Source organism: Cebus imitator, unplaced genomic scaffold (genome assembly GCF_001604975.1).
Source record: "Cebus imitator isolate Cc_AM_T3 unplaced genomic scaffold, Cebus_imitator-1.0 Scaffold335, whole genome shotgun sequence".
NCBI classification, from domain to species: Eukaryota; Metazoa; Chordata; class Mammalia; order Primates; family Cebidae; genus Cebus; species Cebus imitator.
This window is the reverse complement of record NW_016107650.1, coordinates 1,658,296-1,670,043: the sequence shown is the minus strand read 5'-3', so window position 1 is coordinate 1,670,043 and position 11,748 is coordinate 1,658,296. Positions and strand designations below refer to the sequence as shown.

At 45.1% G+C, this 11,748-nt stretch overlaps 1 protein-coding gene across 6 annotated transcripts in view; it reads right to left on the bottom strand.

The window, feature by feature from the left end:
* Positions 1–11,748, bottom strand: part of KIAA0319 (KIAA0319 ortholog) — a 103,110-nt gene that overhangs the window by 10,310 nt on the left and 81,052 nt on the right. For 5 of the 6 annotated variants that reach the window (XM_017505240.2, XM_017505241.2, XM_017505242.2 and 2 more), the window contains 5 exons: positions 10,776–10,927; positions 8,370–8,508; positions 7,231–7,390; positions 2,563–2,705; positions 106–228 (listed from right to left, as the gene is read on the bottom strand). In XM_017505240.2, coding sequence (XP_017360729.1) covers positions 106–228; positions 2,563–2,705; positions 7,231–7,390; positions 8,370–8,508; positions 10,776–10,927 — 717 coding nt within the window. The remainder of the gene's footprint in view (positions 1–105; positions 229–2,562; positions 2,706–7,230; positions 7,391–8,369; positions 8,509–10,775; positions 10,928–11,748) is intronic. The other variant, XM_037730167.1, reaches the window with a different exon arrangement.

The window sequence follows — 11,748 nt, the reverse complement described above, 5'->3', positions numbered from 1 at the left end:
TCTCACTATATTGCCCAGGTTGGTCTCGAATATTAGGCAGATTTGCCTGAGAGTGAGCTGCCTTAAAGCTCCTCACCCAAAGCCAACCTCTGCAGCAGAACTCACCACAGTTGCTCTCTCCGTCCCGGATATAACGCTGTATAAGGTTCTCCATCCATAACTGAGAGCAAATGCAGCGCTTTGTGAGGGGGTCGCAGTGGCCATGGCCAGAACACTTCAGAAGGCAACCTGTAGAGCGATGTGCAGGGCTGAGGTCAGCACACAGGAAAGGGAGTCCCTGCATTCAGCGTCTTTTATGTTTTCAGTAGCATAGGCCCCAAATAAATGCATCCTGCTGAATGAAGAGCGTCTTACAGTGTGGACAGGGCTTCCAAAAATAGCCTCTCATCGTTGACAATCTCATCAGAAAGCAAATGGTAGAAAAAGCCAATCCACACCACGTAGCAAAGGCCTTAAAAATCTTTACTGGTGGGGCACGGTGGCTCACGTCTGTAATCCCAGCACTTTGGGAGGCTGAGGCAGGTGGATCACTTGAGGACAGGAGTTTGAGACCAGCCTGGCCAACATGGTGAAACCCCATTTCTACTAAAAATACAAAAAATTAGCTGGCTGTGATGATGTGTGCCTGTAATGCCAGCTACTTGGGTGGCTGAGACACAAGAATCACTTAAACCCAGGAGGCAGAGGTTTCCGTGAGCCACGATCACACCACCATACTCCAGCCTGGTGACAGAGCAAGACTCAAAAAAGTAACAAAACCGTAACAAGAAAATACGGCTGGCCTAAGAACAGAATTCTAAGTATTTATCTGGAGTGTAGCAGCAATCATTGAGGACCTGCCTGAAGATCTATCTACATTGTAGCATTATTTTAAAACGAACCTTAAAATCCAGGAATAAGGGACTGGTTGTACAATTATGGAATATATCCAGGGTAGAATACTATGGCTGTAAAAATCTTTGAGGACATAATCATAATACATATATTTTTAAGAGGCAAGGTCTTGTTGCTGTGTTGCCGAGGCTGCTCTCAAACTCCTAGCCTGGTGGTGAGCCGAGATCACGCCGTTGCACTCCAGCCTGGGTAACAAGAGCAAAACTCTGTCTCAAAAAAAAAATAAAACTCCTAGCTTCAAGACATTCTCCCTCCTCAGCCTCTGGCATAGCTGGGATTACAGGCATGTGCTACTGTGCCTGGCTTATAATACAATTTGAAGTTAAAAATCAGATTAAAAATATATATCAAGACATCCTGATGGTAGTATTTCAGAGACGAGGGAACTGGGAAAACATGTATCAGAGTAGTAACAAAAATTATCTTTGGATGGTGAGAATTTTGGACTTAGAATTTGGAAAATTATTTTCTTTTTTGTGCCTTTCTGGATATTCTAAGTTTTGTACGATAAATAGATACTATTTTTGTGGCTAGAATAAAAAGGAGTTATTGGCAGGGCATAGTGGTTCATGCCTATAATCCGAGCACTTTGGGAGGCCGAGGCAGGCAGATCACTTGAGGCCAGGAGTTCGAGACCAGCCTGGCCAATGTAGCAAAAATTCATCTGTACTAAAAATACCAAAAAAAGAAAAAGAAAGAAAGAATGAACAAATGAACAAACGAACAGACAGATATTAAAAATTACTTGCTGGGCACGATGGCTCACGCCTGTAATCCCACCTGTTTGGGAGGCCAAGGCAGGTGGATCACGAGGTCAGGAGTTCAAGACCAGCCCGGCCAAGATGGTGAGACCCTGTCTCTACTAAAAATAAAATTAGCCAGGTGTGGTGGCGGTGCCTATAGTCCCAGCTACCAAGGAGGCTGAGGCAGAGAATTGCTTGAACCCAGGAGGCGGAGGTTGCAGTGAGCCGAGATTGCGCCATTGCACTCCAACCTGGGTAACAGAGCCAGACCCATCTCAAAAAAAAAAAAAAAAGTTAGTCCATATTATAATTGAGAAAGTCAATTGTATGCAGACACATATATATGAAACAAATTAAGTTTTCCTGCCCAAACATGATCATGTCCCTGTAGGTGTCTACTGAAATGACTACTTCAACATAACAAGTGATTTGTGTTACTCATGAAATGAAGACAGAAACAATGGGACTGTGAATCATTCTGGTGCCCTGGAAGGGGTGGTAAACAGGAGCTAAGAAAAGAGGTACACCTGGAGAAGGCATTTGTGAGCTGCCCTAAATTTTCAAGGAGCTATAGGCATTATCACAACCTAAGGCAGGATGTCCAGAGGACATAAATTATTTCCACATGGCTTTTCCAGCCAGTAACACTTATTTGCCTTTAACATTGTTCTTTCTGCCAGTGGCCATTATCTTGTGAGTACAACCTTAATTTTTGGCCCATAATTATTATTGCTCTCCATTTTTCTTCCAAGACCAAGAGTAGCTGGCAAATGTGTGTTGCAGGAAACCTACTGGAGAAACAAATGCAGGACAAGCCTCTGGATGCTAAAGAGAAAATGTTCACATGTCACTCCCCTTCTGTGTTTCTAAAACTTATCCATGATTAGCAAGTCTGACTATTCTGGAATATTCCATAGGAACATACCTGCTGTATCAATCCTCAGGACCTTGAAAAGCAAGAAGTCAGCCTTTTCCTTTGAGAGCCGCATGTGCAGATTTCGGGCCACGTCAGCAGCTTTGAGAACCTTGAAAGGTGGCCCGCTCTGTACGTAAAACACAATCACGGTGCTGCGGAGGAGACAATGAGAGAGGACAGCCATGTGGTCATTTGGTGACTGACATGGCCTGCCCACTGTAGCATCCGACCTGTGAAGTCGGGGAGGCAGACGGCCGCAGGTCTGTGGCTTGCCAAGAACAGGGGCATATCTGTGAGCCAAGGAATTGACCTGTTTCTATTCGCAAAGCCTCTTCAGTCTCAGCGTACAGCTGATCAAAGACAGATCTTCAGATAAAAGGAGCAATGTGTCAATTATGTATCAGTTTTTGACAATCCTAAGCAGAGGGGTCTGGAGAGCTACCAGGTGAGTGAAGAAGAATGCATCTTTGCGCTGGGATGTATGAAGTGTCACACCCTAAACTCCATGGGGATGGAAGCTCCCGTGCGCAGGCCCCTTCTAGACCTTGCCCTATGTACCTTTTCATCTGGCTGTTCATTTGTATCCTTTAATATATCCTTTGCAATAAATCCATAATAGTAAGTTTTTAAAAAGGAGCAATGTATATATGTGCGCAAAAAGACAAATATACACAAAATAACTCGCAGGCATGTCTTTCTTTTTACCCTTTTTGAGACATAGTTTACATATCATAAAATTCACTCTTCTAAAATGTAAATTTCATGGCATTTGATATATTGACAAAGTTGCACAACCATCACCACTATCTAATTTCAAAACATTTTCATCACCCCAGAAACACAATCGACACTCATTAGCGCCCCCTCCCCACTGTCTCTGGCAACCACGAATCTGCTTTTGGTTTCTATGGATTTGCCTCTTCTGGACACTTCAGGTAGAGGGAATCATAGAATATGTGGCCATCTGTGCCTGGCTTCTTTCACGTAGCGTCATGTTTTCAAAGTTCATCCATGCTGTAGCACATATCAGTACTTTCTTCCTTTTATTGCCAAATGATATTCCGTTGTATGAATGGATCACATTTTTTATCCATTCATCAGTTGGTGGCTAGAGTTCCTTCCACGTTCTGGCTATTATGAATTCATGCTATGACCATTCATATACAAGTCTCTGTGTAGACATAAGTTTTTCATTTTTATTGAGTATACACCTAGGAGTGGAATTAATGGGTTATATGGTAACTGTATGCTTAGTGTACTGAGGAGCTGTCAAGCCATATTCCACAGTGGTTGTACCATTTTACATTCCCACCAGCAATGTACAAGGCAATGTACAAGTGCTCCAGTTTCTCCACAGGCTCGTCAGCACTTGCTATGGCCTGTCTTTTGGATTCTAGCCATCCTAGCGGGTGTGAAGTGATAGGTCACTATGGTTTTGGCTAGCATTTCCCTGGTGGCTAATGGTGAGCATTAGCACCAGTAGATAAGCACTGTTTTCACGTGCTTATCTACTATCTGTATATCTTCTTTGGAGAAATAGCTAATCTGTAATCATCTCCTAGGGTTGCTGTAAAACATGTCCCACAAAGTGGGTTAAACACCAGAAACCTCTTCTCACAGTTGTGGAGCAATCGAAGTGTTCTGTTAGTTTTGGTGCTGCCAGCCATCCTTGGTATTTCTTAGCTGTGGAGGAAACCACTCCAGTCCCTGCCTCTGTCATTAAGTGGTGCTCTGTCTGTGTGCCTCTCTTTGTGTCTCTTGTTCTCTTCTTATAAGAACAGCTGTCATGGCCAGGAGTGGTGGCTCACACCTGTAATCCCAGCACTTCGGGAGGCTGAGGCAGGAGGATCACAAGGTCAGGAGATTGAGACCATCCTGGCCAACATGGAGAAACCCCATCTCTAGTAAAAATACAAAAATTAGCTGGGCATGGTGGCAGGTGCCTGTAATCCCAGCTACTCAAGAGGCTGAAGCAGGAAAATCGCTTTAACCCAGGAGACAGAGGGTTCAGTGAGCCGACATCGTGCTACTGCACTCCAGCCTGGCGACAGAGTGAACCCCTATCAAAAAAAAAAAAAAAAAAAAGAACAGCAGTCATATTGGTTTAAGAGCCCAGCCTACTCCAGTATAACTTCCTAACTTATTATATCTGCAATGACCCTATTTCTAAGTAAGGTCACATTCATAGGTACCAGAGGTTAGGGCTGGACTAGATTTTCAGGGGGATATAATTCAACCCATAATAAGTGTTTTATCATGAAAGGGTGTTGGATTTTGTCAAATGCTTTTTATGTGCCCATTGAGATGATCCTGTGGTTTTGTCCCTTATCCTGTTAATGTGGTTTATTACATTACTGATTTTTATACATTGAACCACACTTGCATTCCTGGGATAAATCCCACTTGGTTAATCCCACTTGGTTGTGGTCTATAAACCTTAAAATAAGTTGGATTCAGTGTGATAGTATTTTGTTGTAGATTTTTGCTTTATATTCACAAAGAATATTGGTCTGTAGTTCTCATTTCTTGTGATGTCTTTGATTTTAATATCAAGGTAAAACTGGTCTCATTGAATGAGTTGGGAGATGTTCCCTCCTCCTCTATTTTTTGGAAGTTTGTGAAGGACTGTTAATTTTTTAAACGTTTTGCAGATTTCACCAGTGAAGCCATCTGGTCTTGAGCTTTGTGAATAGTTTCAACATTACTAATGTAATCTCTTTATTTGTTATAGCTCAATTTAGATTTTTAAGTTCTTCTCAAGTGAGTTTTTGTAATTTATGCCTGTTCAGGAATTTGCCCATTTCATCTAGGTTATCTAATTTGCTGACACACAATGATCCATAGTATTCCCTTATAATCCTCCCCCACCCACGTTTTTTTGGAGACAGGGTCTCATTCTGTTGCCCAGGCTGTAATGCAGTGGTGTGAACGTGGCTCACAGCAGCCTCAACCTCCCAGGTGACCCTCTCACCTCAGCCTCTTGGGTAGCTGGGACCACAGGCATGTGCCACCATGCCTGGCTAATTTTTTTTTTTTTTTTTTGAGATGGAGTTTCGCCTGTTGCCCAGGGTGGGATGCAGTGGTGCAGTCTCAGCTCACTGCAACCTCCACCTCCTGGGTTCAAGTGATTCTCCTCCCTCAGCCTCCCAAGTAGCTGGAATTATAGGCACTCCCCACCACACTCAGCTAATTTTTGTGTTTTTAGTACAGATGGGGTTTCACCGTGTTGGCCAGGCTGGTCTTGAACTTCTGACCTCAAGTAATCCACCCAGCTCAGCCTCCCGAAGTGCTGGGATTATAGGCGTGAGCCACTGCGCCTGGCCACCTGGCTAATTTTTTGTGGAGATGGGGTTTTGCCATTGCCTAGGTTGGTCTTGAACTCCTGGGTTCAAGCGATCTGCCTGCCTTCGCATCCCAAAGTACTGGGATTACAGCCATGAGCCACTGCGCCCAGCCCTTTTTATTTCTATAAAGTCAGGAGTAATCTGCCTTATTTCATTCCTAATTTTAGTAATATGAGTCTTCTCTATTTTTTTCTAGTTGGTCTAGCTAAAGATTTATCAATTTTGCTCATCTGCCCAGGAAACAACTTTTGGTTTTGTTGATTTTCAGGCATGTTTTGGATTCAGTATTTGATATTTTACAAGGGAAATATATGATCCATTTTAGAAACAGTTTCTTAGAAAATAATTAGAACATGTTTTAGTTTGGTGTTTTTCTAAGTGAACTTATATAGTTCTCTGGAAAACTAACCAAAGTGGATGAGCTGACAATAGCTAGGCAAATAGAGTTACTGTGAATAGTGAATTTTCATTTCCATATTCTTTCTCTCCTTCCTCCCCCCCCATCCTGGGCTAGATAAGACTTTAAAAATAAAACTCAGCTGGACATGGTTGCTCACACCTGTAATCCCAGCATTTTGGGAGGCTTAGGCGGGCAGATCACTTGAAGTCAGGAGTTTGAGACCAGCTTGACCAACATGGTGAAACTCTGCCTCTACTAAAAATACAGAAATTAGCCAGGGGTAGTGGTGGGCAGCTGTAGTCTCAGCTACTCGGGTAGCTGAGGCAGGAGAATCACTTGAATCTGAAAGGCGGAGGTTATAGTGAGCTGAGATCGTGCCACTGCACTCCAGCCTGGGCAAGAGAGTAAGACTCTGTCTTAAAAAATAAAAATAATACGTAAGCAAATGAATAAATAAATAAATCCCAATTAAATACAAAAATCTCATAAAAACTAGAGGTCGGAGTTTCAGCCTCATATCCTCCCAGGAGATGGCAAATGGTAGTCAGTGATCGTTGCACATGGAGAGAAGCCTCGGTCCCAACGAGCGTGGGGTGGGGACCAGCCCAGCTGTGAGGCATTCTCTACACATGCCCTGATCCCTTGCCCGGCTCTGAAGACACCGGGGCTCACAACCGTCTCCCTCTGCCATTCCCCAGCTCCTTCCCTGAGAGCATTCCCGGTCCGCCAACATCTACTGAGAATCACAGGAAGGACCTGGAAGGAGGTTGGCCTTCCTACTGCCCTTTGAGAAGAAAAAGCACATGAATGGGATGAAAGTGTGTGCAAAATACAGAAGACGCAGAGGGACGAACAAGTTTCTACTGGACTGGGATGAGGTGAGAGCTGGAACTTTGCAGGGCCAAGGCCCCGCCTTGCGTGTGCAGCTCCTACCTGAGATCAGAGTGGGCCCGAATCTTCTGGACCTTGATGTCCGAGTCCAGCACGTTGAGCAGCACAGCCAGCTGCCTCACAAGTGCGTCCTTCTGCTGCTCGGTCAGCTGCCCAGCACCAACCTGCAGGGTCAGCTCCACCAGGCCACTCTTCCTAGGGTCTGGGAAAAAAGAAGGGACAGGATTTGCACAGGCTTCAGCGTATAAGGAGTGAGGTTTCCCTAAGAGCTCAAAATTACTCCGTGCCATTTCTACATCTGAGTTGTAGGACGCAGGGAAATTCTTCTAAGCACGGCAGAGGCCCAGTATGTGGGGGCCTTTCCCATGTTGGATCCCAGTTTGTTATTTTTTTTTTTCCGGAAGATAATAGGGTGTACCTAATTAGCCTCTGGGCTAACTGAAAATTTCAGCCTCTTCCTACACTTCCCCAGGACCAGAAAGAGAATTTTGCTTGTGAGTGCCACGGCCACTGTGCAGTTCCGTTAGCGGTGGGCTGTTAGGGCCGCCTCACTGGAGCTGCCTCTTCCGTGCCGCAGTGTGGAGGCCCTTGTGTCTGCTTCACACTGGGTCTTTGTCTTCTGGCAGGAAAAGAAAATCTAGTTGCCAGATAACATTCTCTCTTTTTTCTTTTCTTTTCTTTTTTTTTTTTTTGAGACAGTCTTGCTCTGTCAGCCAGGCTGGAGTGCAGTGGCGCGATCTAGGCTCACTGCAACCTCTGTCTCCCTGGCTCAAGCAATTCTTCTGCCTCAGCCTCCCGAGCAGCTGGGATCACAGGCGTGTGCCACCAGGCTCGGCTGATTTTTCTATTTTTTTTTAGTGAGATGGCCTCACCATGTTGGCCAGGCTGGTATCGAACTCCTGACCTCAGGCAATCTGCCCACCTCAGCCTCCCAAAGTGCTGAGATTATAGGCGTGAGCCACTGCACTCGGCCAGCCGATAACATTCTCTTTAAAGAGTGAAAAGGCTGGATCTATCTGGGGATACACAACAAGGTGTAAGACACATCCTCAAAGTGAGTCACGCCAAGAGCTGGAGCCAGCCACAGGAGGCCTCCCATGCTGGTCACACCTGTCAGCACAAAGACCACAAAGGCGACCGGCCAGATCATGCATGGCCAGCCCCAGAGCCCAGGAACGCACCTGGCTGCACCTCCACAGTGGCAGTGTCCGTGTCCCAAGCTCCCTGACTGTCAGTGACTCGCAAGTGGAAAGCGTACACCCCCTCCACCAGGTTCGTAAGCTGCAGCGCCGTGCTGTGGTCAGAGCCATCAATGACATCCTACAAAAGAACACAGATCACAGGGCAGTTGTCAATACTCACACCCCAACTTCTGGGCTTCTGTTGACCCCAGTGTCCCATCTTTTTAACACGGGCATGACTTTCAGAGGGAGGCTGCAGGGGAATGGGGCTGCTGGGATAGCTAAAGACAGGAGAAATCGTCAGCATCTCTTCCCCAGAAAGTGCCAGGGGGCGCATCCTCAGTATTTGCTGAGCAGAGTTTACCAAGCACTTTCCAGGAATTACCAAATACAGGTATTGATCGACTTACTACCTATGCAACTTACGACCATTCGACTTTATGACCACAATCGCTAGCCACGACTGCTCCGCGTCTGGCAGTGCAAATGTTGCCCAGCTTCCAGCAGCACTACCATCTCCATGTGCACCATTTCAACTGTACATATAGCCTACTCAACTTACGACCAAATCGTGTTACGACCGGTCCGCGGTTCCGACCGTGACTGTAAGTCGAGCACTAGCTGCAACCAAATAATTAATTATATGCAACAAAGGGAAAGACCATTTGAATTAGGGTAAAGACCCTGAGAATAAGACACAGGGTTTCTGGATCCTATTTTCTTTTTCATTTATTTATTTAGAGAGGGAGCCTCACTCTGTCACCTAGGCAGGAGTGCAGTGGTGCGATCTCCGCTCATTGCAACCTCTGCCTCCCGGGTTCAAGCAATTCTCCCGCCTCAGACTCCTGAGCAGCTGGTATTATAGGCGCATGCCACGATGCCTGGCTAATTTTCTGTATTTTTAGTAGAGACGGGGTTTCACTGTGTTAGCCAGGATGATCGCAGTCTCCTGACCTTGTGATCTGCCTGCCTCGGCCGCCCAGAGTGCTGGGATTACAGGCATGAGCCACCATGCCTGGCCCGAGGTCTTATTTTCAGACATAGCTTTATAAAACTCTCATCTTGAATTCGCTCATAACATATCATGTTCACCTCAAATAACCCAAGACCCTGGGTAGAACACTCTGTTCTGTGTGCTTCTAAACTCCAAAGAATTAGAGAAGAACCTCCCAGACCTCTGCTAACAGAAGGCATGATAACGAATAAGTGCTCTGAACAGAGAGCCACTGTCATTCCATTTAAAGGCTAACCCCCATCTAGTTGAATAGTGCTAATTCTAGAAGTGCTTAGAAAGCATAAAGCATTTTCAGTTCCTCCCCTGTGACCACTCCTCTATTACATCGCCAAGAGTGAATCTGTATCACTGCAGTCCTCAAAACAGCAGGAATGAAGATGTACATAGAGTTGTGTTCTAAGAGGCAGAGCAAGCTAATGGGCGTCATACGCCTGCCAGGCGCTAAGAACCCAGGTGTGTCTAGTTTGATTAGAAATGGATTACCCTTGGCCAAGTCACTCTTCATCTCTGTATTCTGATTTCTGCAACTGTGAAATGGAAGCCGCAATCCCTGACCTACTGACTCATCGGCTACAATATGAGGAACAAATAGGAAAGATGGAAAAGCTAAGGAGCAGGATGATTCCCACTGGAACACTTGACCTCAAAGTCCTTCCAAGCTACGGTTTCCTGCCCCATCCAAAGTCTGTTCAGGAAAAAGAAAGGATTTCAGCTTTTGTTTAAATCTCAAAGCAGCCTGCTGTCCTCAGCCTTGAGAACATTCAAATGTGGAAGCATAAGCACCTTACAGGGAATGTGGGAAGACAGAGGAGGTTACAATAGAGATGTTGCCATGGACTGAATTGTGTCCTTCCCAAATTCATATATGGAAGCCCTAACCCCATGTGACTTTATCTAGAAATAGGACCTACACGGAAGTAGTTAAGGTTGATTGAGGTCATAAGGGTAGGCCCCTGATCCAATAGGATTAGGGTCCTCATAAGAGACACCAGGGTGCTCTGTTCCTCTGCTATGGGAGGACATGGTAAGAAAGCAGCTGTTTGCAAGCCAGGAAGAAAGACTTCACCTGAAATGGAATTAGCCAGCAACCTGAGCCTGTCTTTCCAGCCTCCATAAGGGTGACAGAATAAAGTGCTGCTGGTTTTTTTTTTTTTCACCATGTTGGTCAGGCTGGTCTTGAACCCCTGACCTCAGGTGATCCACCCACCTTGGCCTCCAAAGTGCTTGGATTACAGGCGTGAGCCACCACGCCCAGCCCGAAGTTCTGCTGTTTAAGGCTCCTTACGCTTATATCCTTACAATATTCTGTGGTATGCTACTGAGGCAGCCCAGGCTGACTGGTGCAGAGGTAATGATAAGGAGTCCAAGTGCCATTCTCTGTCAGTACTCACTCCAGCTGCTGGGCTCTGGCCGTCCCGGATCCACAGATAGGACACAATTCCTTGGTCATCAGTAGACTCTGAACCATCCAAAGTAATGGAGTTATTGGGAAGCACAAGAATATGTTTTCCACCAGCCCGGGCTCTGGGAGGACTATTAGTTTCTAAGTCAAATAGAGCAAAAATGAAAGCAAAGAGACTGATTTAAAACACGGGTGATAGAAGAAGTGTGTCATAAAATACCCACAACTCTTCCACCTTGCAGATACAGTATGCAGATTTTAAATATCCAAAAAGACACTATTTTCTTTCCCAAATGCCTATAAGATAATTATAGACTTCCTTAAAGCTCCATTTGTGCTTAGCTAGCTATAATTTGGGATGAAAAGTAAAGCAGGTGGCAAGCTATATACTGGGAATTTTTCCAATATTGTTATGCTTTTTCTGTCCTTGAAAAACAGAAACAATGATCTTACCTACACTTAGGGTGCTGAAAGTGAAAACATTTCAAAATATACTCTGGGTCATTTTGCACTGGTCCACACTATCTGGCCAGAAATATTTCCACTTCAAGTACTGCCAAATCTTGACTCTCTAAGATAAAAAAAAAAAAAAACTGAACAAAAAGTAGGCTGTGTGCAGTGTCTCACACCTCTAATCCCAGCACATTAGGAGGCTGAAGCAGGAGAATCACAGGAGACCAAGAGTTTGAGACTGGCCTAGGCAACACAGCAAAACTCCATCTCTACAAAACATTACAAATAATTAAAATAATAACAATGATAATTCGGCCCTCACCTCTCAGACTAGGTGCTAAATGTAAATGAGGCAAGGCCAGGCATGGTGGTTCATAACTGTAATCCTAACACTTGGGGAGGCTGAGGCAGGAAGAGCATTTGAAGCCAGAAGTTCAAGACCAGCCTGGGCAGCAAGACCCCGTCTCCACACACACACAAAATTAAAATTCTTATACTCTTTTTTTTTT